The sequence below is a fragment of the Oncorhynchus gorbuscha genome, linkage group LG21, assembly GCF_021184085.1.
Source record: "Oncorhynchus gorbuscha isolate QuinsamMale2020 ecotype Even-year linkage group LG21, OgorEven_v1.0, whole genome shotgun sequence".
NCBI lineage: Eukaryota > Metazoa > Chordata > Actinopteri > Salmoniformes > Salmonidae > Oncorhynchus > Oncorhynchus gorbuscha.
Window position 1 is genome coordinate 37,552,837 of NC_060193.1, and position 27,729 is coordinate 37,580,565.

The 27,729-nt window shown below is 42.0% G+C and overlaps 1 protein-coding gene across 1 annotated transcript in view; it reads right to left on the reverse strand.

Annotated features, from left to right (window-relative positions):
* The window catches only part of LOC124008536 (receptor-type tyrosine-protein phosphatase T-like), a 553,654-nt gene that overhangs the window by 87,203 nt on the left and 438,722 nt on the right, over positions 1-27,729 (reverse strand). The window contains 1 exon segment of the mRNA XM_046319881.1: positions 19,751-19,838. Coding sequence (XP_046175837.1) covers positions 19,751-19,838 — 88 coding nt within the window.

Genomic DNA, 27,729 nt, shown 5'->3' on the forward strand with positions numbered 1-27,729 from the left:
GGGACCTTGCGTGCTTTGCAGGATTTTAATCCATGACGGCATAGTGTGTTACTAATGGTTTTCTTTGAGACTGTCATTGACCAGGTCCTGCCATGTCGTTCTGGGCTGATCCCTCACCTTCCTCATGATCATTGATGCCCCACAAGGTGACATCTTGCATGGAGCCCCAGAACGAGGGTGATTGACCGTCATCTTGAACTTCTTCCATTTTCTAATAATTGCGCCAACAGTTGTTGCCTTCTCACCAAGCAGCTGGCCTATTGTCCTGTAGCCCATCCCAGCCTTGTGCAGGTCTACAATTGTATCCCTGATGTCCTTACACAGCTCTCTGGTCTTGGCCATTGTGGAGAGGTTGGAGTCTGTTTGATTGAGTGTGTGGACAGGTGTCTTTTATACAGGTAACGAGTTCAAACAGGTTCAGTTAATACAGGTAATGAGTGGAGAACAGGAGGGATTTTTAAAGAAAATCTAACAGGTCTGTGAGAGCCAGAATTCTTACTGCTGTCATGCAATAAAATGCTAATTAATTACTTAAAAATCATACAATGTGATTTTCTGGATTTTTGTTTCAGATTCCGTCACTCACAGTTGAAGTGTACCTATGATAAAAATGACAGACCTCTACATGCTTTGCAATTAGGAAACACTGCCAATTTAGCAGGTTATCAAATACTTGTTATCCCCACTGTATATGCATCAGCCTACTAATTATAAAACATTTAAATTTCAAAATTAAAATCACATTTACTAGCCTATAATTGTAACTTTGTAGGATACATTTCCTGGACTATTATCCCATGTTCTCTCACCGCTTCCTGGTTTGAATGAGGTGCGCAATTCCAGTCATTATAATACAGTATAATATGATAAAGTACAGCAATACAGTCACACTCAAAATTGTTAGCCTACTGGACCTTTTAATTTATTTACCCAAGAGAGCATAGCTACACCTATGGGCTTTTATGTTTTCCAGTCATGTGTCATATGCGGTAGCATATACAGTATATTATATATGCTGTATTGGATAATGGCACAATCATTTGGGCTTCAATGTATCGCTCATCAGGCTCAGGTGGCATCCGGTTTGAATTGTCATGCCGATAGAACACTCATATGCCTTGAGCACCATACGCCTCAAGCATACTCCCAATAAAACCCATTCCTCATACAGAGGGGTCCTGAACTCATTACTGATTCATGCTACTGACTCCTCGACTGAACTATTGATTCTCTTTTGCTGCTCTGTCATATTTTTCACTGTTTCTTGTAAAAGTTTGGTGCAAGGGATTGTTTACTTTGGACTTTTCAAGAACTGGAATTCTGGGGAGCAGTTTGGTCTTGAGTAGAAGGCATTTCTGATTTTGTAAACTAAATTTGTATTGTCTAGCTCTATTCAAATCCAGACATATTTTCTGCTTTAGAATGACAATTCCAGTTTTGGTGGGAAATACTGGGTTACCTTGGAGAAAAGTGATTTATTCTCAGGATGGAACATTTGCAAAATCACGGGAAAATATTCAACCCTAATCTGTTGATGATCTACAGACTATTTACAGACTATAAATAGAATGTAAACTAACTATCCCTAACCCTAAAATGAACCCTTACTCTAACTCTAACCTTAACCCTTACCCTTATTCTAAACCTAACCGTAACCGCAGCAAGCAATTGCTTATCAACATATAGTTTGTTGATAGTTTGACCATCTGTAAGAGCATCTTACCTATGGTAAAATATTCATCATCTTCTCCATCAGGATTACTGAGCAGGATTACTGGGTCTTTCATTCCAGCCCTGACACACCCAAGCCAGGATCCTGGATGACGGCTGGAAGAGGGTTGTGTGAAGGAGGCAGGACGTTCTTGGCGCCACACAGTACCCCGCTCACACAAGGTTTCCCTGTACAAGCCTCCAGGCTATAACAATCATATGCCTTGAGCACCATACGCCTCAAGCACCCTCCCAATAAAGCCCATTCCTCATACAGAGGGGTCCTGAACTCATTACTGATTTATGCTACCGAGTCCTTGGCTGAACTATTGATTCTCTTTTGCTGCTCTGTCGTCTTTTTTTTACTGTTTCTTGGAAAAGTTTGTTGCAGGGGCTTGTTTACTTTGGACTTTTCAAGAACTGGAATTCTGGGGAGCAGCTTGGTCCATATGAACTTGAGTGGAAGGCATATCTGATTTTGTATACTAAATTTCTATCGTCTTTGTCTGCTGTCTATAAAATTCTGTCTCTGAGACCTACAGAATATCATAATCACCATTTCACATTCTAAATTAGGCAAAAGTTAACATTGTGCAATTCTACACATTTTGCCATGGAGCATAAAGAAATGTTGCCCTTTTAATGCATGTTTGCTGCAATTCTACACATTTTGCAATGGGGCCGGGAAGAAAATGTAGTTTTACAGCTAATTTCCTGAAAATCTTCTTATTTTGCCATAGAGTAGAGAGAAATGTTTGCAGTTTTTAACATGAAATCTGAGTGAGAGTGAGTGAGAGACCCCCTGTTAATGGGGGACCCCCATGAAAAAGCCTACTACAAGTTTAAATAGCTAGCTACTAGACTAATTTACCAATCTACAAACATTTTACTGGCATGGGCTAATTGAGTGACTATCAGTGACTGACTTTACAAAAAGAAACTGCTGATGCACAAACAAATTGATCCAAGGACATGGGCCGCCAGTTGTCCATGCCTGGTCTAGGACTACAGTGAAAAGGTATGGCATGTTTAAAAACACAGCGGCGTCAAAATGAATTGCTGATTGAGGGGACCTGGCTTGTCTGTGTAACGAGTGGTATGTCCCAGCTCCATTCATCACTAAAGCCTATGTAGTTTCCAGAGAGTTTATACATTGCCACTAAACTGTCAATGTGGCTGAACGCATTATGGACTTTAATAGCCTGTTAAAGTCAGCCCTCCTGGAGTTTCTGCTGTCAAACAGGCAGAATGCTATTTCCAAGCTGATTGTCCCGCAAAGCATGCTGGTAGTCGACTGATCCGATTTAATCCTGTTCGGCAGCTCAGAGATTAGACTCTGCCTCGAGGTGTACCTGAGAGATGCTGAGGGTTTCATCAACAACGCTAACTGTTTACTTTGATCCTGTTCAACGAGAAGCCCATGTTTGGTCAAGTGTCATCCAGATGGGGAGCGGTTAACAGTGGAGGTAGAATATATAGCAAGGAGAGGGGAAGGGAGGTGTTTGCCCAACAGGGAATATTGAAATGTACTGTTAAAATATACTGTAGGTTATATCAGACTTTTTTGTAAACTAGACAGTCTAAGGATCATTGATATCCTTTAAATAAATACAAACTATTTTCTCTATTAGTTTCTCTATTATTGTCACACATTGTAGCTCTTAGCACGACTAGAAGCCACTACATCACCGGATTCCTGCCGTAAGCTCTGGTCCTTTGCCTCGGATCACCGCAGCTAGTAAGCTGCTACCGAGTGGCTATAGTGACTAACGCCATTGTCCCGAAGCTAGCACCAGTTAGCCTCGAGCCAGGCGTATCTCCCGGCAAGCAAACAAAATTACTCCAGCTACAATACCTCTTTTGCCAATTCGCCTGGAACCTTTGTCAACACGGAGCCCCGCCGATCCATCACGACTGGTCTGCCGACGTAGTTCCGTCTGATGTGCCCTCAACCGGCTTTTGTTGGACGTCAGTGAAGATGCTTCTGCTAGCCCTGGCCTGTTAACTTTAAGAACGCCGTGCCCCCGCTTTCTAGCGTCGTAACGACTACCTAACGGCTTCCCTGTTTCATCTTTTGCTGTTCACTGGACCCTATGATCACCTGGCTACATAGCGGATGCCTGCTGGACTGTTCATTAATCACAGTACTCCATTTATGTTTATCTGTCGGCACCAGCCTCGAACTCAGGCCCTGTGTGTAGTTAACTGACCCTGTCTACCCATTCATTGCCATTTTAACTGTTGTTGTCTTAGCTGATTAGCTGTTGTTGTCTTACCCATTGTTGTCTTAGCTAGCTCTACAAATCAACACCTGTGATTGCTTTATGCCTCTCTCTAATGTCAATATGCCTTGTATACTTTTGTTTAGGGTAGTTATCATTGTTTTATTTTACTGCGGAGCACCTAGCCCCACTCAACATGCCTCAGATATCTTTTTTGTCCCAAAACCTGGACCCATACAAATCACCTGGGCTAGACAATCTGGACCCACTCTTTCTAAAATTATCTTCTGCCATTGTTGCATCCCCTATTACTAGTCTGTTCAACCTCTCTTTTGTATCGTCTGAGATTCCTAAAGATTGGAAAGCTGCCGCGGTCATCCCCCTCTTCAAAGGGGTCACACTCTAGACCCAAACTGTTACAGACCTATATCCATCATGCCCTGCCTTTCCAAAGTCTTCAAAGGCCAAGTTAACAAACAGATCACTGACCATTTCGAATCCCACCATACCTTCTCCGCTGTGCAATCTGGTTTCCAAGCAGGTCACGGGTGCACCTCAGCCACGCTCAAGGTACTAAACCTTATCATAACTGCCATTGATAAAAGACAGTACGGTGCAGCTGTCTTCATCGACCTGGCCGAAGCTTTCGACTCTGTCAATCACCGTATTCTTATCAGCAGACTCAACAGCCTTGGTTTCTCAAATTACTGCCTCGCCTGGTTCACCAACTACTTCTCAGATAGATTTCAGTGTGTCAAATTGGAGGGCCTGTTGTCTGGACCTCTGGCAGTCTCTGTGTTGGTACAACAGGGTTCAATTCTTGGGCCGACTCTTTTCTCTGTATATATCAATGATGTCGCTCTTGCTGCGGGTGATTCCTTGATCCATCTCTACGCAGACTACACCATTCTGTATACATCTGGCCATTCGTTGGACACTGTGTTAACAAACCTCCAAATGAGCTTCAAGGCCATACAACACTACTTCCGTGGCCTCAAACTGCTCGTAAACGCTAGTAAAACTAAATGCATGCTCTTCAACAGATTGCTGCTCGCACACGCCCGCCCGACTAGCATCACTACTCTGGACGGTTCTGATTTAGAATATGTGGACAACTACAAATACCTAGGTGTCTGGCTAGACTGTAAACTCTCCTTCAAGACTCATTTTAAACATCTCCAATCCAAGATTCAATCTAGAATCAGCATCCTATTTCGCAACAAAGCCTCCTTCACTTACGCTGCCAAACATACCCTAGTAAAATTGACTATCCTAACAATCCTCGACTTCGGCGATGTAATTTACAAAATAGCCTCCAACACTCTACTCAGCAAACTAGATGCAGTCTATCACAGTTCCATCCATTTTGTCACCAAAGCCCCATATACCACCCACCACTGCGACCTGTATGCTCTCGTCAGCTGGCCCTCTGGCTATTCGTCGCCGGACCCACTGGCTTCAGGTCATCTATAAGTCTTTGCTAGGAAAAGCTCCGCCGTATATCAGCTCACTGGTCACCATAACAACACCCACCCATAGCACACGCTCCAGCAGGTATACAGTTGAAGTTGGAGGTTTACATACACCTTGGCCAAATACATTTCAACTCAGTTTTCACAATTCCTGTCATTTAATCCTAGTACAAATGAACTGTCTTTGGTCAGTTAGGATCACCACTTTATTTTAAGAGTATAAAATGTCAGAATAATAGTAGAGAATGATTTATTACAGATTTTATTACTTTCATCACATTCCCAGTGGGTCAGAAGTTTACATAAACTCAATTAGTATTTGGTAGCATTGCTTGTAAATTGTTTAACTTGGGTCAAACCTTTCGGGTAGCCTTCCACAAGCTTCCCAAAATAAGTTGGGTGAATTTGGCCCATTCCTCCTGACAGAGATGGTGTAACTGAGTCAGGTATGTAGGCCTCCTTGCTCGCACATACTTTTTAGTTCTGCCCACACATTTTCTATGGGATTGTGGTCAGGGATTTGTGATGGCCACTCCAATTCACTTTGTTGTCCTTAAGCCATTTTGCCACAACTTTGGAGGTATGCTTGGGGTCATTGTCCCTTTGGAAGACCCATTTGCGACCAAGCTATAACTTGTCTTGAGATGTTGCTTCAATATATCCACATACTTTTCCTGCCTCATGAAGTCATCTATTTTGTGAAGTGCACCAGTCCCTCCTGCAGCAAAGCACCCCCAAAACATGATGCTGCCACCCCCTTGCTTCACAGTTGGGATGGTGTTCTTCGGCTTGCAAGCCTCACCCTTTTTCCTCCAAACATAACGATGGTCATTATGGTCAAACAGTTCTATTTCTGTTTCAGCAGACCAGAGGACATTTCTCCAAAAAGTAACATTTTTGTCATCATGTGCAGTTGTAATCCGTAGTCTGTTTTTTTTTAAATGGCAGTTTCGGAGCAGTGCCATCTTCCTTGCTGAGTGGCCTTTCAGGATATGTCGATATAGGACTCATTTTACTGTGGATATAGATACTTTTGAACCTGTTTCCTGCAGCATCTTCACAAGGTCCTGTTGTTCTGGGATTGATTTGCACCAAAGTACATTCATCTTTAGGAGAGAGAACACGTCTCCTTCCTGAGCGGTATGATGGCTTCTTGTCCCATGGTGTTTATACTTGCCTACTATTGTTTGTACAGATGAACATGGTACCTTCGGGCGTTTTTAAATTTTTCCTAAGGATGAACCAGACTTGTGGAGGTCTACTATTTTTTTCCTGAAGTCTTGGCTGATTTATTTAGGTTTTCCCATGATATCAAGCAAAGGGGCAATGAGTATGTAGATAGATATGATATACATCCAGAGTTACATGTCCAAATGTCTCAAATTATGTCAATTAGCCTATCAGAAGCTTCTAAAGCCATGACATTATTTTCTGGAATTTTCCAAGCTGTTTTAAGCACAGTCAAATAGCGTATGTAACGTCTGACCCACTGGAATTGTGATACAGTGAATTTTAAGTGAAATAATCTGTCTGTAAACAATTGTTGGAAAAATGACTTGTGTCATGCACAAAGTAGATATCCTAACCGACTTGCCAAAATTATAATTTTTTAACAAGGATTTTGTGGAGTAGTTGAAAAACGAGTTTTAATGACTCCAACCTAAGTGTATGTAAACTTCCGACTTCAACGATATCTCACTAGTCATCCCCGCCTTTCCTTCCAGTTCTCTGCTGCCAATGACTGGAACGAATTGCAAAAATCGCTGAAGTTGGAGACTAATATCTCCCTCACTAACTTTAAGCATCAGCTATCTGAGCAGCTTACTGATCGCTGCAGCTGTACACAGCTCATCTGTAAATAGCCCATCCAACTACCTACTTCATCCCCATATTGTTTTTATTTACTTTTTTTGCTCTTTTGCACACCAGTATTCTTCTTGTACATCATCATCTGCACATTTATCTTTCCAGTGTTAATTCGCTAAAGTGTAACTACTTTGCTACTATTAGCCTATTTTTTGCCTTACCTCCTTACTCCATTTGCCCACACTGTATATAGACTTTTCTATTGTGTTATTGACTGTACTTTTGCTTATCCCATGTGTAACTCTGTGTTGTTTTTTGTTGCACTGCTTGCTTTATCTTGGCAGTTGTAAATGAGAACTTGTTCTCAACTGCCCTACCTGGTTAAATAAAGGTGAAAAATGCAATTTAAATAAACAGAAATTACAAGCTATTAATCATAATATCTCGTAATTATACTTCAGTTACATCATACAGTTGTTAATACCAAGAGTTTCATAACCTCACTCAATTAGGTCCTATTTACTGTCTGCTATGGATATTTTATCAATGCTTCCTAAGAGTTGTATTTTTTTACATTGATGCCAGGTGCAAAAAAGCACCCAGTAAACATTGGGGAAGTGAGTCAAGGGAATTCTAATCTCAGTATTCAGTCAATACATCAGAGGATTTCTAAGGCAACGACTTCAAGGCAACCTCTGAAGATACTTCAATGTTACGTGCCGGGAATGAATGGCAGTTATATGAGTGACTTGCAAAGAGCCTACGCGTTGACAGACGTGCACACACACATGAAGCCCAACTTGAAGGGAATCAACTATCGGCAAGCCGTCAAGAGTGTCGGATACATCTGTGTTCTTTTTAATGGAAATTAACAACTGGGACAATTACTATTCAGGAAGCACTTCTTGGCAAGGCACCTTCTGACAGTGTTACACATGATCCAAAACACACTCTGGTGAGTGACAGTTTGTGTAATAAAATGTTCTACAATCATATACCTCAGTTGAGGTTGTGTTGTTGACCCAGTCATTGGGCAATAGTGCGGTATTGGTTCATGTCTGAAGCAGATTGCATCAGGTAAAGCCCTCTCGATTGCTTTTCCTGGAGAGAGAGGATATAATTGTAATGATAATGAATATCAAATTATCTTGATTGACCCAACGGCAACATGGGAGCTGCGGTCCACTTTGAAAACCTACTATCAATAACAACCACAGCACTCCATTGTAATTAAATATAAACCATCCGGTCAGCAAGCATCTCTGAAATTCCCACAGGGATGTATCAAATGTGCTTTGTTTCCAATAAATAAGCAAACATTTTTGTAACTTAAGAGCTGTTCTTACTTAAAACAACTGACACGCTACAGCAAGGGACTATTCTGGACAAGAGGAAAATAAAATGAAAAGAACAAAGGAATCTGAAAATATTTGTTTGATAGGTTCCTGTAGGCAGTTCTGATTCACAGGTTTGCCGCCGATTCCTCCAGACTCTCTGATATGTAAATGTTTGCCAATAACACTTTTTATTTTGGTAGTCGAGTCTGCTGAATTCTAAATGACCATATGGGGGGCTTTATGTTTACACAGTGTGTGGGGGGGGGGTATACAGAAGAAATGGAATGGAACAGCTGCCTATAATTAAAAGTGTTCACCGTTCTCCTCGCAGTTCCATAAATTGTCATAGGTAATCGGGCAGCGTGAGTGGCTGGGAGGGAGAGCTTAGTAATGATTAACATTTTCGTTAGATACTGTGTGGATGTTTGAGTAGAAGCCTGGTTGGCACGGGTTGGAGGAAAATCATCTTTCCATCAAAACTTCTACTCAAATTATCCATTTAAATGTCTCAAAATAAGAGGCGAGGAGGGGAAATAGAAGACATTCTGAATTTTCCAGACAGAAAAGATGACAATCTCTTATACAGAGTGACTGTTCAAGTTTGCAGAGTGAAACTTTCCAAAAAAGCATATTTTGGGTCCAACAATTAACTGTGGATCACTCTTGGCAGACTTATCATGTGAAATGAAGATACCTACCGTACTTTCTCAGTGTTTTTTCAAAAAACGTAATGAGATATGAAGCATTTGTACAAGAATGCAGTAAGATGGACAGTTTCCATTACAAGCTCATGTAATTAAAACACTTTTACTAATAGAAAATTTATCATAATTCCTGTTGGCTATCAGCATATGACAGGCTATTTCATTTTAGAGAAAGTTTTCATTTAAAAGCCTTCACTTGTAAGAAGTGTCTCGCCAGCAACATCTAAACCCTTAATAAAAAAGTATTCATGTCATTGGGGCAATATGCTACTCTTGTATCGCATTAGGAGCCTTGGGTTCTCTAACAAAATGACATAATACTGTAGACAGCACTGTTTTCAAAGACTGCGGTATAATTAAAACAACTTGTCGGAGGGTTGAAAATGTCGTTCTCTTATGGGGGGAAAAATCTGATAATTTCAAAGGGTATAAGCCAGTATTAACTGCGAGACCTTTTGTTTGCAAAGGAGTAGAGCATGTTTAATAATAATACATGGGACTTCGATAGCACTTTACAATGACCCAAAGTCGCTTTACAATTGTAGAAACTAAGACAACAACCAGACAAACAGCAGGAAACAAAGAGAAGGCTTAAAGACGCCATCAACGTGGTGAACGTTTGACATTTTATAGCTATGGATTCGTCTTCTTCTATGGTATAATGTCGTCTGCAACAATTTGATGTGCATTCAGTCACCTACTGTGTGGGTGAATAATAGGATCCCAAAGGATCCCAAAAAAGGAAATAATGTGGGTGAAAATAAATCAAATATCAAACAAACTATAAAAAAATTAATGAACTAAACAAAATCAACCTGCTTTTCTGTGAAAAACTCATTCTAATCAGGTCCCTACACCAGCTCAAAAGACTCCTGAAAGGGTGGTACATGTCCTATCAAAAATAGTCCTTGCAGTGCTTCTGCCGGGAGGACTTGGAGCCCCAAAAAACTTCTCTGCTGCAGATATAATTGTATTTATTTATTTTATTTAACTAGGCAAGTCAGGTAAATAACAAATGACTATTTACAATGACAGCCTACCCCGGCCAAACCCTAACGACACTGGGCCAATTGTGTGCCACCCTATGGGACTCCCATGTGTAATTCTGTGTTGTTGTATGTGTCGCACTGCTTTGCTTTATCTTGGGCAGGTCACAGTTGTAAATGAGAACTTGTTCTCAACTAGCTTACCTGTCCCCCAGGGCTCTGTTCTTGGCCCTCTCCTATTCTCGCTATACACCAAGTCACTTGGCTCTGTCATAACCTCACATGGTCTCTCTTATCATTGCTATGCAGACGACACACAATTAATCTTCTCCTTTCCCCCTTCTGATGACCAGGTGGCGAATCGCATCTCTGCATGTCTGGCAGACATATCAGTGTGGATGACGGATCACCACCTCAAGCTGAACCTCGGCAAGACGGAGCTGCTCTTCCTCCCGGGGAAGGACTGCCCGTTCCATGATCTCGCCATCACGGTTGACAACTCCATTGTGTCCTCCTCCCAGAGCGCCAAGAACCTTGGCGTGATCCTGGACAACACCCTGTCGTTCTCAACCAACATCAAGGCGGTGGCCCGTTCCTGTAGGTTCATGCTCTACAACATCCGCAGAGTACGACCCTGCCTCACACAGGAAGCGGCGCAGGTCCTAATCCAGGCACTTGTCATCTCCCGTCTGGATTACTGCAACTCGCTGTTGGCTGGGCTCCCTGCCTTTGCCATTAAACCCCTTCAACTCATCCAGAACGCCGCAGCCCGTCTGGTGTTCAACCTTCCCAAGTTCTCTCACGTCACCCCGCTCCTCCGTTCTCTCCACTGGCTTCCAGTTGAAGCTCGCATCCGCTACAAGACCATGGTGCTTGCCTACGGAGCTGTGAGGGGAACGGCACCTCAGTACCTCCAGGCTCTGATCAGGCCCTACACCCAAACAAGGGCACTGCATTCATCCACCTCTGGCCTGCTCGCCTCCCTACCACTGAGGAAGTACAGCTCCCGCTCAGCCCAGTCAAAACTGTTCGTTGCCCTGGCCCCCCAATGGTGGAACAAACTCCCTCACGACGCCAGGATAGCGGAGTCAATCACCACCTTCCGGAGACACCTGAAACCCCACCTCTTTAAGGAATACCTAGGATAGGATAAGTAATCCCTCTCACCCCCCCCCTAAGTTTTAGATGCACTATTGTTAAGTGACTGTCCCACTGGATGTCATAAGGTGAATGCACCAATTTGTAAGTCGCTCTGGATAAGAGCGTCTGCTAAATGACTTAAATGTAAATGTAAATGTAAATAAAGGTGAAATAAAAAATGAATAAAAAAAATCCCAATCACGGCTGGTTGTGTCACGATCATCGTAGTGAGGAGACCAAAGCGCAGCGTGATTAGAATGCATACTTTTTAATGAATGACGAAGAACACTTAACTATATTAAACAACAAACCGAACGTGAAGCTATATAATGCTCATTCTGCGCACTGGAGACACCGTGCGCATCTCTGCATAACACGGTGCCTGACCAGTTACACGCTCCCCACGGTAAGCAGGAGGAGTTGGCTTAGGTCTCCTACCTGACTTAGCCAATCTCCTCGTGTACCCCCCCCCACCCACATTTTTTTATTGGGGCTGCCTCTCGAGCTTCCGTGCTAGCCGTGTACCCTTATATCTTCGCCGTTCCTCCATTCTCCTGTGTCCCTCCTCGCACTGTTCCAAAGAATCCCATGCAGGCTCTGGCACTCTCCCTGGATCGATCGACCAACTCTCAATCTCCTCCCAGGTTGTCCTTCTCCCGGCTCCATTTCTCCATCCACGCTGTTCCTCCTAATCACGCTGCTTGGTCTCTCCACCACCTCCACATAGGAAATCTGCTGCACAGCCCTGATCCTTGACACCTTGACATCTTTCACCCTAACACAAGGATGTCTGGAGTATGATCTCCACCACAATTGCAACATTTTCCATTGACAGATTCTTCAATACTATAATTCTCTCATCTGCAAACATTTGAAACGTAACCAAATGATCCTTTACAATTCCCACCCTAATGGTTTGGACACAAATGCTCTCGCCGCATACCTCACATGTAAAGGTTTCACATATTCAGGTAGAGTCTCCTCAAACAACAATAATATCAATAGGCTTTTCTCCTTTCTTCCATTTACCATCTGGGTCTGGCGATGTGCACTGACTACTCCTGGGATTTTCTGACTAAGGTACTGGTCATCTATATCCAGCAAGACCCCAGCTACGGTGCATTCGGAAAGTATTCAGACCCCTTCCCCTTTTCCACATTTTGTTACGTTACAGAAACGTACAGAGAGATCCGTGATAAAAACCTGCTCCAGAGCACTCAGGACGTCAGACTGGGGCGAAGGTTCACCTTCCAACAGCACAACGACCCTAAGCACACAGCCAAGACAACGCAAGCGTGGCTTTGGGACAAGTTTCTGAATGTCCTTGAGTGGCCCGGCCAGAGCCCGGACTTGAACCCGATAGAACGTCTCGAGAGACCTGAAAATAGCTGTGCAGCAGCGCTCCCTTTCCAACCTGACAGAGCTTGATAGGATGTGCAGAGAAAAATGGGAGAAACTCCCCAAATACAGATGTGCCAAGCTTGTAGCGTCATACCCAAGGCCGTAATCGCTGCCAAAGTTGGTTCAAAAAAGTACTGAGTAAAGGGTCTGAATACTTATGTATACGTTGTTTTATTTTAATAAATATGCAAACATTTCTAAAAATGTGTTTTAGCTTTGTCATTATAGAGTATTGTGTGTAGATTGATAAGGGGAAAAAACAATTGAATCAATTTTAGAATAAGGCTGTAACGTAACAAAATGTGAAGACATTCAAGAAGTCTGAATACTTTGGAATGTACTGTATAACTCCTTTGGCTGGCGCTCTGCTCCGATAATCAGAACATGTTGCTTCTGGCATGGACAATTTTTCCAGATCCAGTACACACTTCTTCTGTTCTTTAACGAAAACAAAACAAGGCCTCTTCTAGTCACTTTGATCGAATCCACCTTTACCATTGTTTTTTTCACAGTCCTCGATATTACAAATGGATTTCACAAATTAATCTTCTTGTCCAAAAAACACAGTCCAATAAGAAATGCATTATTGTACCGGTCCTTCTCTTCTAGTACAACTTTTGCTTGTTTTTTTTCATTCTTTGATTATTTCCAAAAGCTGTTAACTGTGTCATTTCTACCTACGGTTTCCGTGACGTGGATACTTTGTACCGCAAGTTTGTGTCCCAGTATCCCATTAAAAAGCTTAGCTAATCACTAGAGACAGAATCACTAGATCATTTATTCTGGTATTGCCCCTATGTAACTTGTTTCTGGTAACAGGTTCAGGAATGGTTAAAAATCATAACATTCACTTAAAATGTACCTTACAAATAGCAGCCTTGGGCGATTTGGAAAGTCATAGTCTGCCAATAAATTATATAATAATTCTCGTAGGAAAGGTTTTCATCTTTAGCTCATAATGTTTGTACAACAGTTTGGACACACCTACTAATTCCACGATTTTTCTTTATTTGTACTATTTTCTACATTGTAGAATAACAGCGAAGAGATCAAAACTATGAAATAACACATATGCAATCATGTAGTAACCAAAAAAGTGTTATACAAATCAAAATATATGTTATATTTGAGATTCTTCAAAGTAGCCACCCAGCTTTGCAAAATCTTGGCATTCTCCCAACCACATTCATGAGGTAGTCACCTGGAATGCATTGCAATTAACAGGCGTGCCTTGTTAAAAGTACATTTGTGGAATTTCTTTCCTTGTGAATGAATTTGAGACAATCATTTGTGTTGTGACAAGGTAGGGGTGGTTTGGTAAACCTATTTGGTAAAAGACCAAGTCCATATTATGGCAATAACAGCTCAAATAAGCAAGGAGAAATTACAATCCATCATTACTTTAAGACATGAAGGTCAGTCAAGGCTAGCCTGGCTCGAAGTCTCCATCCCCCTGCCCGAGGCAGTCCCATCAGTCTCCCCCTCTTCCTTCCCAATCATATTCCATCACGACCACCTTCATTGTGGGCAGCTCAGTGGTGGAAGATGTTGGCCTGCCTACGGTCTGGAAACCCGTATCCAACACTCCCTCCTGCCCAAGGTTCTGGCCAACTACTTTAATATTAACAACTTCGTAACTCTTCGTTTTTAACGACCTCCGTGTTATGCAATCTGAGGAAAGGAGGGAGAACTACAAAATTATTTTAGCTTGTACAGGGTATAGAATAATTATTTCTGGCCCCTGCCCGTGCTTTCAAAGGAGTGCAAAATGTTTCAGCCGCCTTGTTGCCCTAAACACGTACCTGAAGAAACTTGCCAACAACAGGAATGTCTCGTTTTGTGACAATTTTGATTTGATGTGGGAGCAACCAGCACTTTTTAAGAGAGACGAGATTCACACTAACCACAGGGGTTCTAGGATTTATTTGGGTCTGGTAGTGCTCCAGTCCTCCCTGTCATAATTAGCAACAGAGGACACGGAGAGCATACTATGTCCCATAGTACGGTTAACATTTTACTGCAGTGGGCTAAATCAAGGTCAGACAGAGTGTTTTTGGGTTGTCTTAAACAAATCCACTTTGAAACAAAAGTATAGGATGCTTTTGCTTTAGAGTGATAGATGTCATTTCCGGTCACAATTTTCAGACTTGTTTACGAGTTGCTGTGCGTTTTGTAGCTATTTGTAGCTATTTTGCTACCTGACAACTTTACGGTTTTTACTTTTTAATTACCGTTTATATTTTAGTTTTTTTCCCTCAACCTTTTCACTCCGGACGCTTTGATCTGGACACGGTTCGTCAGGACCTCCAACAGCCGAAGCTAAGTAGTAACATTTACATGATGCCTTCTAAACGTATACATAAGTATTCAGACCCTTTACTCTCCTGAACCCTCCTGTCTCAGCCTCCAGTATTTATGCTGCAGTAGTTTGTGTCGGGGGGCTAGGGTCAGTTTGTTATATATGGAGTACTTCTCCTGTCCTATTCGGTGTCCTGTGTGAATCTAAGTGTGCGTTCTCTCATTCTCTCCTTCTCTCTTTCTTTCTCTCTCTCGGAGGACCTGAACCCTAGGACCATGCCCCAGGACTACCTGACTTGATGACTCCTTGCTGTCCCCAGTCCACCTGGCCGTGCTGCTGCTCCAGTTTCAACTGTTCTGCCTTATTATTATTCGACCATGCTGGTCATTTATGAACATTTGTACATCTTGGCCATGTTCTGTTATAATCTCCACCCGGCACAGCCAGAAGAGGACTGGCCACCCCACATAGCCTGGTTCCTCTTTAGGTTTCTTCCTAGGTTTTGGCCTTTCTAGGGAGTTTTTCCTAGCCACCGTGCTTCTACATCTGCATTGCTTGCTGTTTGGGGTTTTAGGCTGGGTTTCTGTACAGCACTTTGAGATATCAGCTGATGTACGAAGGGCTATATAAATACATTTGATTTGATTTGATTTATAGACCTCACACACCTGATTAAGCACTTAAATACGAAGACACCTATACCATGTCAGATATAGAGTTTAAATGTATGCAAGTTTGAGTTTGCATCCCAATATTACACGTTATATACATTGCAGAGCACTGAAATATAAGAAAACTGTTTGACATTGAAACACCAGATTTCCGGCAGTTTTTTTGACAGGTTTATTCATTATGAAAAATATGAATAACACGCCACCCACGAGGTCACTAGAGGGAGATTTGGGTATTTGACTGCAGGTTAGGGCTACTGTAAGTAACCTAGTTTATTTTCCTTCTAACTCCCCTCAATAACTCTGTAATACCTTGTCATCCTCTCTAAATAATAAATTGTTCATTGATCTCTAAATAATAAGTTGTTCATATGCAATGATTTTATTATTTACAATGGCATTGATATTTTCATGCTAACTAAGACTTGGCTTAAACCTGAGGATTTTATTTCTCTACAAGAAACAGCCCATCTTGTATATTTTAGTGTAGAATTCTCCGCTTTCTTTGGTTACGCCAAAATATGGCAGGGTTATTATTCTTCGAGATCTGCGGGTTGCCCAAGCTATGCACCAGCAGGGGAGTTTCTTAACCTGTTAGAATCCTTTAACTTATTGCTACATGCCACAGGGCCTACACACAACAAAGGCCATACTCTTGATCTTGTACTGTTCTATGGTCTGAATAGTAATAACTTGGAAACTATTGATGTGTGTCTCTGACCATCTTCATTGTTTTTAAAATGCTTTTTCCTCCTCCAAAAAATGCTTCTGTCACCACTCGTTCTCGCATCATTAGCTCCACAACCGCTAGTACACTTACACATGCTTTTCTATCCGGCACCACTGACCCTGTTAGTTGCCTTCACAATAAAGATTTGGTGAATAGTTTCAATTATATATGTCAGGCTACTTTAGACTCAGTGGCACCAGTTAAAACCAATAATAATGTGTCTGTCAGTGTCTCAACCTGGTTAAATTACCACACTTGTGCTTTAAAAATTTAACTTAGAAAGGCTAAATGTAAACGGAAGACCTGCAAACATTTTGATTTGAACCTTTATTTAACTAGGCAAGTCAGTTAATTAAGAACAAATTCTTATTTACAATGACAGCCCAAAGGGGAACAGTGGGTTAACTGCCTTGTTCAGGGGCAGAATGACACATTTTTACCTTGTCAGCTCAGGGATTCGATCCAGCAACCTTTCGGTTACTGGCGCAATGCTCTAACGACCAGGCTTTTATGAGATAATGAAGGATCTGATGAGAAATTTCAATGTTACTGTTAAGAATGCAAAAGTAAATCACTTCTCTACCCTGATCTCTGAGGATTCCCACAACTCAAAAATTCAGTTTGAGACAATTGAGCATGTTGTTAGTGCCCCACACTTAAAAGTGACAGGCTCGCATCCCCTGATCTCTGCAAACTGTTTTTACAATTATTTACAGAAAATATAGAAATGATTCGATCCCAGAATGACAGTAGCTGGCACCATACTAGCTTTTCTGGTCAGGAGGGACTTGAGGCAACTACTCTGAGACCGTCTACTACTTCCTTTTGCTCCTTGCAGGAGCATTTTTGCCCCTGCTTGATACCCCTTGGAAGTGGTCCCTACTTGACTACTGAAAGATGTTATGCCTACTGTTGACCCAAAATTTCTATCTATTGTAAATATTTCCCTGAACAGCCTACTTTAAAACTGGTCTGGTCCAATCAGTCCTTAAACAACCCAACCTCGCTTTATTGAAAGTGAGTAATGACCTTGTGTTGGCTGTCAATGCCTTTGAATGCTCGATTCTAGTTTTTTGGGGATCTCAGTTTGACACTATTGATCATATTATCCTTGTTGACTGGCTGGAGAGGTGGGTGGGAATCTCTGGCTGGTTCCGGTCATATTTATGTGGCAGACGTTTCTTAGTGAGCATGAGTGGTTCAGTATCGTCCCCAGCACCTATTCACTATGGTGTCCCTCGGGGGTCAATTCTGGGCCCGATCATATTTTTCCTGTGTATGCTACCCCTTGGTGACATCATCCGCAATCATAACACACAGTTTCACTGCTATGCAGTCGCCTAAGAAGTGGATGTCGATAAAGGCAGTCCCCCGTACCTCTCTGGCTGGGTTAAATGTGGAAGACACATTTCAGTTGAAGGTATTCAGTTGTAAAACTGACTAGGTATCTCTCTTTCTATTTACCAATCAGACCCAGTGACCAATCTAGTGTAGCTGCCCTTCACTAGTGTCTTGCTGACATCAGATATTAGATGTCTGACAATTTTCTCCAGCTTAATAATGAAAAGATCAGGGGTTGTTGTATTTTTTCCCCTCAATATGCTAGAATTCCGATTGTAGATAAGCGTGGTCATTTGTTAACAAATGCAAAGCCTACAGCCAGAATCCTTGATGTCTTCTTTGACCCTGACCGAAACCTCGAGCTGGAAGTAAAAAAGGTTGTCCAGTATTGCTTTTATCATCTAAGAAATAAAGTTGAAGTCAAGTCTTTTATCTCAGTCCATGATCTGAAGAAATGTATGATGCTTTTATTTCCTCACACCTAGATCACTGTAACTCTTTGTATACCTATCTCAGCCAGAAATCACTCCATCGTTTACAGTTAGTTGAAAATACTTGGCTTTTCACAGGCACCAGGAAATGTAAACATGTAACCACTTTTTCAGCTTCTCTGCACTGGCTACCAGTCACTTTTAGAATAAACAAAACATTTGTATTCATCACGTTTAAGGCTAGGCTTGGATAAGCCCCATCCTATATCTTAGACATTTTACATCCCTAAGAGCCAGGATGCAGCATAAGATCCTCTGGCAGGGCACTGTTGACTATTCCAGGACTAAAATGGAAGGAGACTGGCCATTTGCTACTAGACTTTGGAATAGTCTGCCAGAGGATATCAGGCATGCAGATTCAGTGCACCTTTTTATGTGCCTCCTGAAGATACACTTACAGTAAAAATACGATTTGAATGCATGATTTGAATTAGGTATCTTTAAAAAAATTGGTATTCCTCCTTCCACTTGTTTTTGTTATTACTTTAATTTAATTATTTTATGATGTGAAGCAGTTTGTTATTTGTATGGAAAAGCACAATACAAATAAAGTTCTTATAAAGAAGGGAAAAGATTGTGATGTGTCACTGTATGAGTGAGCGAGCAGGTTTTGTGTGTGTGTGGGAGAGAGTCAGGGGAGCTTAGGGGTTGGCCAAGGTGAAGAGGTGGGGCTTTAGACTCAGATTCACGGATGGCTGGAAGGAGGGAGTTCCAGAGCCTTGGAGTAACCCTGGAGAAGGCCCTGTCACTGAAGGTGTTGAAGGGCTTTGTAGGTCAGAAGGAGGATCAGAAGGTAGGCCATCATTCTAAATAACAATTTGTTATTAACTGACTTGCCCAGTTAAATAATGGTTAGATAAATACAAAAATATATATAAAAAGGAGACAGTGGCGTTCACAGAAACAAGGAGTTCACAGAGGGCGGGGGTGATGTGATGCCAGGACTTAGTGTGGGTGAGAAGTCATTAGGAGCTTATGGAGGGAGCTTGCGTTGATGCCGGAAAGTAGTGAGTTGCAGTAGTCCAGACGAGAGGTGACGAATGCATGGATGAGGACTTCAGCAGGAGGATGGGAGAAGGAGGACCTGACTTTGACAGTATTGCAGAGGTGGAATAATTGCAATTTTTAACAGTTTGTCGGATGTGGTGGTCAAAGGATAGGGTAGAGTCCAGAATGGGGGCAAGGTTGCGTGTGTATGGGGAAGAGGAGACGATGGTGTCAATCAATGGTGAGGGTGATGTAGCCAATTTTGCTAAGTGTGGTTTTGGGGCCTATGAGATGCCCTCTACACACATACCCTCCAGTCTGGTGATGTCAAAGGCGGCCTCAGGTCAAGCAAGTCTACCATGAGAACAGGAGACTCCTGAGCTCTGAAAAGGCTTGAGCAAATCCACCAAACACCCTTGTCTAGCTCAGTATCTGTGTCACTTCGGTACTCACAAGCGATGATGTTGCCATATCGGTTCTTGTTGCGGTTCTCATCCTTCTTGGCAGTCTCCCATGGGGCCGCCTGTCCTTCCGTCAGACCCTGAAATCACATCATACACTATCAAACATTGCTGCAGGCCAGAGTGTGTACACAAACACACACACACACGCACACAGTGAAAATAACAACCTTGCTGTCAAAATAACAACTTACTTGAGAACATACAGTATAAAACTGCTAACATTGGAGGAACCAGTATGCAAAAGGGTTGTAAAATGTAAAACAATGATTACTGACATAACTTTGTTATGATACAGTGAAATGTAGCATAACAAGATGAACGTTTTACGTGTTAATTAAAAAACAGAAAGTCAATACTACTTGAAAGGTACCATTCCTCCAGCCACAAACTCTCTGTTTGAAATTGTTTGATTTGTTGACTCAAAGAACTTGTTGATGAAAAGAGTCTTGCTCATCATGTATTGTTCACTTTTCACTAATGGACCATGTTAGGACTCGCCTGCTAACCATATACTATATATTGAATACCTCATTAATAGGCATATCAGTATATTATAGGATCCTGGTGGGAGGAGCTGTAGGATGACAGGCTCATTGTAATGGCTGGAATGGAATACAGTGCATTCAGAAAGTACTCAGACCACTTGACTTTTTCCACATTTTGTTACGTTACAGTATTATTCGAAATTGATTCAATCTTTTTGTGCCTCATCAATCTACACACAATAACCCATAATGAAAAAGCGAAAATAGTTTTTTTGAATTTTTAGCAAATGTATAAAAAAAAAAACAGATACCTTATTTACATAGGTATTTAGACCCTTTGCTATGAGACTTGAAATTGAGGTCAGGTGCATCCTGTTTCCATTGATCATCCATTAAGATGTTTCTACAACTTGATTGGAGTCCACCTGTGGTAAATTACATTCATTGGACATGATTTGGAAAGGCACACAACTGTCTATATAATGTCACACAGTTGACAGTGCATGGCAGAGCAAAAACAAAGCCTTGAGGTCTATGGAATTGGCCGTAGAGCTCCGAGACAGGATTATGTTGAGGCACAGATCTGGGGAAGGGTACCAAATCATATCTGTAACATTGAAGGTAACCAAGAACACAGTGGCCTCCATAATTCTTAAATGGAAGAACTTTGGAACCACCAAAGGCTCTTCCGAGAGCCAGAGCTAGCCACCCGAACAAGCATTTCGGGGGAAAAGGGCCAAGATCAGGGAGGTGACCAAGAACCCAATGGTCACTCTAACAGAGCTCCAGAGTTCTTCTGTGGAGATGGGAGAACCTTCCAGAAGGACAACCATCTTTGCATCACTTCACCAATCCAGCATTTATGGTAGAGTGGGCAGAAGGAAGCCACTCATCAGTAAAAGACACATGACAGCCCGCTTGGAGTTTGCCAAAAGGCACCCAAAGGACTCTCAGACCAAGGTACAAGGTAGGTAGATACAGTTGAAGTCGGAAGTTTACATATACTTAGGTTGGAGTCATTAAAACTCATTTTTCAACCACTCGACACATTTCTTGTTAACAAACTATAGTTTTGGCAAGTTGGTTAGGACATCTACTTTGTGGATAACACTTTGTGGACAATTTTTCCAACAATTGTTTACAGACAGAGTATTTCACTTATAATTCACTGTATCACAGTTACAGTGGGTCAGAAGTTTACATACACTAAGTTGACTGTGTCTTTAAACAGCTTGGAAAATGGCTTTAGAAGCTTCTGATAGGCTAATTGACATAATTGGAGTCAATTGGAGGTGTACCTGTGGATGTATAGCAAGACCTAACTTCAAACTCAGTGCCTCTGCTTGACATCATGGGAAAATCAAAAGAAATCAGCCAAGACCTCAGAATATTTTATTTTGAAAAAAGCCTGGTTCATACTTGGGAGCAATTTCCAAACGCCTGAAGGTACCACGTTCACCTGTACAAACAATAGTACACAAGTAAACGCCATGGGACCACGCAGCCATCATACTACTCAGGCAGGAGAAACGTTCTGTTTCCTAGAGATGAACGTACATTGGTGTGAAAAGCACAAATCAATCCCAGAACAACAGCAAAGGACCTTGTGAAGATGCTGGAGGATACCGGTACAAAAGTATCGATATGCGTAGTAAAACGAGTCCTATATCGACATAACCTGAAAGGCCGCTCAGCAAGGAAGAAGCCACTGCTCGAAACCACCATTAAAAAGCCAGACTATGGTTTGCAACTACACATGGAAAGAAAGATCGTATTTTTTGGAGAAATGTCCTCTGGTCTGATGAAACAAACATTGAACTGTTTGGCCATAATGCCCATCGTTATGTTATGTATGGAGGAAAAATGGGGATGCTTGCAAGCCGTAAAACGCCATCCCAACTGTGAAGCACAGGGGTGGCAGCATCATGTTTTAGGGGTGCTTTGCTGCAGGAGGGACTGGTGCACTTCACAAAATAGATGGCATCATGAGGTAGGACAATTATGTGGATATATTGAAGCAACATCTCAAGACATCAATCAGGAAGTTAAAGCTTGGTCACAAATGGGTCTTCCAAATGGACAATGACCCCAAGCATACTTCCAAAGCTGCGGCAAAATGGCGTAAGTACAACAAAGTCAAGGTATTGGAGTGGCCATCACAAAGCCCCGACCTCAATCCTGTAGAAAAATTTGTGGGCAGAACTGAAAAAGTGTGTGCGAGCAAGGAGGCCTACAAACCTGACTCAGTTACAGTACATCAGCTCTGTCAGGAGGAATGGGCCAAATTCACCCAACATATTGTGGGAAGCTTGTGGAAGTAAAATTTAAAGGCAATGCTACCAAATACTGACTGAGTGTGTGTAAATGTTTGACCCACTGGGAATGTGGTGAAAGAAATATAGGCTGAAATAAATCACTCTCAACTATTATTCTGACATTTCACATTCTTAAATTAAAGCAGTGATCTTAACTGACCTAAAACGGGGAATGTACTAAGATAAAATGTCAGGACTTGTGAAAAATTGAGTTTAAATGTATTTGGCTAAGGTATATGTAAATTTCCAACTTCAACTGTGTGTACATACAACTAGGAATAAATTGACAGATAGTAAACCGTGGCAGAAAAGATGGCTTTTAGTAGATGTTTATGACTGAGACATTGAGAAGGATGAAGATTCAAATATACAGTTTGTCAGAAGCACTGCAATAAATATGAGCTGACATTATCTATATTTTTTTGTATTTAGTTCTCTGTTTTGTTCATCCAGGTTCATGTTTTTCAATCTTATTAGGTTTTCGCTTGGATGTTCTAAGTAACATTTTTTACATTCGATTTTTCTCTGTAGTTACCCTTTAATTGCAAGAGTGCACCAGCCAGTGACCATTGTTTGGTTAGCAATGTTTCTGTAGCGCTCATGTGATTGCAAAGTTTGCAAAACAAATGGCCACTGGATTGATGCAAATAACCATGATATCATTCTGGCAAAATTGAGAAGGTTTTTTTGGAAAGCCTTTCCATTTACTGGAAGAGGGTTGTCATTACATTAACACCAATGCTAATGGCTACACAAGGTGGTAGACAAACAGACAGGGGGCCTTCCTGTTTACATTTGCTTAATTAAGGCAAATCAGTTAAGAACAAATTCTTATTTACAATGACAGCCTACCTGGGAACAATGGGTTAACTGCCTTGTTCAGGGGGGAGAACAAAATATTTCACTGAGTCACTGATGCATTTTGTTAATGTCTTATGATAATGTTTGGCAAATTCATGAATGTTCTACTAAGTTCAATACATTTTTGAATATTATAGAATTGCATTTTTAATTTCTGGATTCCGTGAATCTGCCAATGTTCTCCAATTTTATAGGGGCCTAATGAAGTCCTATGCAATGTGACAAAAATGTAGTTGTTTTGTCCTACTTTGGATACACTCAAATGTACAGAGAACCTAACAAAGTGCAATGCAACTAAAATGGAGTTGTTTGTCCTTCGCTGGATCATCTCAACTGTACAGAAAATGTAAAGTGGCACGCTTGATGGCTGAAATTGGCTAAGAAGAGAGTGTTTGTGTGGTTAACAGGCTGCTCAAGGGAGGCCATATGGACTGTGTGCTATTTTTGCATTCCTGTATAAAAAAACATAGGGGCAAATATGTCACCGCCGCCTAATTAATGCAGAATTGTCCTTTAGCATGCATTAAAGGATATCTATGCTAAACTGCCGATACAACAAGCTTTCTCTTGCACAGCTTCACTTGCAGACAACAACATACCATTTGACCCATTTACCAGACGTTGATTCCTCATTTCCCAGTCCACTGAAAAATGGATTTACTGTCTTGTCCACAAACAGGGAGTTTATTTTTAAGGTCAAAGGTGAATGCTTTCTGAGGGAAGTCTGTAATCCACTCCCTCCGATTACTTCCTGTTAGAGCTGTAATATCCTGTTGCCCAACTCTGTCGTGATTGGCCGTAGCATAAATGGCTCTCTCTCTGCCCTCTGTAACAACACTGGCAGCGGTGAGAGTAAAGACCCTGAGAATTCTACTCCATCATGGTACATCTGTCTTCTTCCTGAGCGTGAAATAGAGCTTACTCGCCAACACTGGCTCAGGTCCACACCACTCAGAAATTGCACTAACAGATATACTTTACAGCAAGACACACTGAGGATGATTGATGGGTATATTCTCAGAGCTTTCTGTTTCTCTATATAAATTGTAGACCCCCTTAGTGGTTAGTGGATTCGGCTATTTCAGCCACACCCGTTGCTGACAGGTGTATAGAATTGAGCACACAGCCATGCAATCTTCATAGACAAACATTGGCAGAAGAATGAACGGGGTATGGTTTGGGGAACACCCTTTCCTGTTTCAGCATTACAATGCCACGTGCACAAAGCGAGGTCCATACAGAAATAGATTGTCGAGATCGGTGTGGAAGAACTTGACTGGCCTGCACAGAGCCCTGACCTCAACCCCATCAAACACCTTTTGGGATGAATTGGAACGTCGACTCCGAGTCAGACCAACATCAGTGCCCGACCTCACTAATGCTCTTGTAGCTGAATGGAAGCAAGTCCTCGCAGCAATGTTCCAACATGTAGTGGAAAGTCTTCCCAGAAGAGTGGATGCTGTTGTAGCAGAAATATTTGCAGAAAAGGGGGGACCAACTCCATATTAATGACAATGATTTTGGAATGAGATATTTGTCAAGCAGGTGTCCACAATATTTTACCATTTAGTGTACTTCTGGACGTTTCTCATCTAATCAAGCAACTCTAGAAAGAGCTTTGCACTGAAATAGACCTGTGGCATTCCCTTCAACCTGACAGCATAATTACTGTGCATAAATAAAATAGATGGATTTGTGGCATTTTTAATGCATACTCAACCTGGACTTCACCATGACAGATGGTTGAAATTGAATGCTTGTTATTAATACAGGAACTCTATGGTTTTACAATGGCAAGCCTACATTAGTAATCAAAGTGTGCATCCCAAATGGCACTATATTCTGAACATTGAGCACTACTTTTGACCAGAGCCTTATGGACTCTAGTCAAAAGTAATGTACTATGACTGGGCGGTCAGACTAACTTTCCATTTAATTAATCAGATAGGTTCCTGTGCTTGGACTCACCATGGAATAAAGCTTTTAGTTTGTGTGTTGGCAGGCTGACGGCAAGCCCCCCCTGAAAGAAACAGCCAGGACACAGCCGGAACAAAGCAAAGCCAAATTTACAGGGGCATCTATTATGCTGTAAAATCAGCCTCTAAAGTCCATTGCGTGCGCGATGGTGCTGTCGAGCAAGATGAAACATTGAGCAAGCAAACACTGATTCGAGAGCACAGAGGATGGGTCCAGCGAGCAGAAGATGAGTGCCGCGAGCGCACAGACCAATCGAGAGAGCAGAATGTGATCGAGGGCAGCAGGACGCGCAAATTAAACTTCAGATGCAAGTGTGACTTTGAGCGAGCAGAACATCATTGTTGCACCAAAATATTAATTAGAGAGCAGAGATTTTTGTTTTGTTTTGCAGATTTACTTACTACAAGACTCGGAGGTTACTCTCACAAATAAACTGCATTCCCACATGAATTTCTCCTTTTGCACCCAAAAATCTTCCTCTCCAAATGGCAATATTTTACATCTGTATAATCATCACTACTTAACACAGCCACAGAGTAATAATTATTATGGCTAAACCCCACCTATTTCAACATTTATCTTCTGAAAATATTTTAAACCTAACCCTAACTTTAACCACTCTGATTATATTATGCCTAAGGGACTGAAATAAGGGTTACATCGGACCTCTCTGAAGAGAAAATGGATGGCCCTTCCTTCAGAAAAATATATTTTACGTAAGCCCTCCCTGAACGATTGAAAAAACCAAGTGACCCTCCCCTACAGTATACCCAAAATAATAGTTAAAACAAAGTGCATAGTAGAGAACATGACTACCGTTTACCCTCACTTCTTGGACAGACCAGAGCCTTAGATAAGCAGTTTTTGAAACTGTTCTTCGTCCTGTCAACATTGAAGGGCGACACAGGAACTGTGATGCACAGGGCTGCGGGCCAGAAGGTTGTGGGTTTGCAGAACACCATGGACAAGAGTAGGGGTGGAAAGTTCTCCATTATAAACTTAGCACAAAAAGAAACGTCCTCTCACTGTCAACTGCGTTTATTTTCAGCAAACTTAACATGTGTAAATATTTGTATGAACATAACAATATTCAACAACTGAGATACAAACTGAACAAGTTCCACATACATCTGACAAACAGAAATTGAATAATGTGTCCCTGAACAAAGGGGAGGCCAAAATCAAAAGTAACAGTCAGTATCTGGTGTGGCCACCAGCTGCATTAAGTACTGCAGTGCATCTCCTCCTCGTGGACTGCACCAGCTTTGCCAGTTTTTGCTATGAGATGTTACCCCACTCTTCCAACAAGGCACCTGCAAGTTCCCGGACAGTTCTGGGGTAATGGCCCTAGCCCTCACCGTCCGATCCAACAGGTCCAAGATGTGCTCAATGAGATTGAGATCCGTGCTCTTCGCATGATGGACCCTCCACCTCCAAATCAATCCCGCTCCGGAGTACAGGCCGCGGTGTAACGCACATTCCTTCGACGCTAAACGCTAATGTGACCATCACCCCTGGTGAGACAAAACCGCGACTCGTCAGTGAAGAGCACACTTTTTGCCAGTCCTGTCTGGTCCAGCGACGGTGGGTTTGTGCCCATAGGCAACGTTGTTGTCGGTGATGTCTGGTAAGGACCTGCCTTACAATAGGCCTACAAGCCCTCAGTCCAGCCTCTCTCAGCCTGTTGTGGACAGTCTGAGCACTAATGGAGGGATTGCGCATTTCTGGTGTAACTCAGGCAGTTGTTGTTGCTATCTTGTACCTGTCCCGCAGATGTGGTGTTGGGATGTACCGATACTGTGCAGCTGTTGTTACACGTGGTCTGCCACTGCGAGGACAATCAGCTGTCCGTCCTGTCTCCCTGTAGGGTTGTGTTAGGCGTCTCACAGTATGGACATTGCAATTTATTGCCCTGGCCACTTCTGCAGTCCTCATGCCTCCTTGCAGCATGCCTAAGGCTCATTCACGCAGATGAGCAGGGACCCTGGGCATCTTTCTTTTGCTGTTTTTCAGAGTCAGTAGAAAGGCCTTTTTGGTGTCCTAGGTTTTCACTGTGACTTTAATTGCCTACCGTCTGTAAGCTGTTAGTGTCTTAACGACCATTCCACAGGTGCATGTTCATGAATTGTTTATGGTTCATTGAACAAGCATGGGAACCAGTGTTTAAACCATTTACAATGAAGATCTGTGAAGTTATTTGGATTTTTACGAATTATCTTTGAAAAACAGGGTCCTGAAAATGGGATGTTTTTTGTTGTTGCTGCGTTTAGTAAAAGCATGGCATGAATCTATCATCGTATTTGCAGGTCCAAGAAAAAAATGCCTTTTAT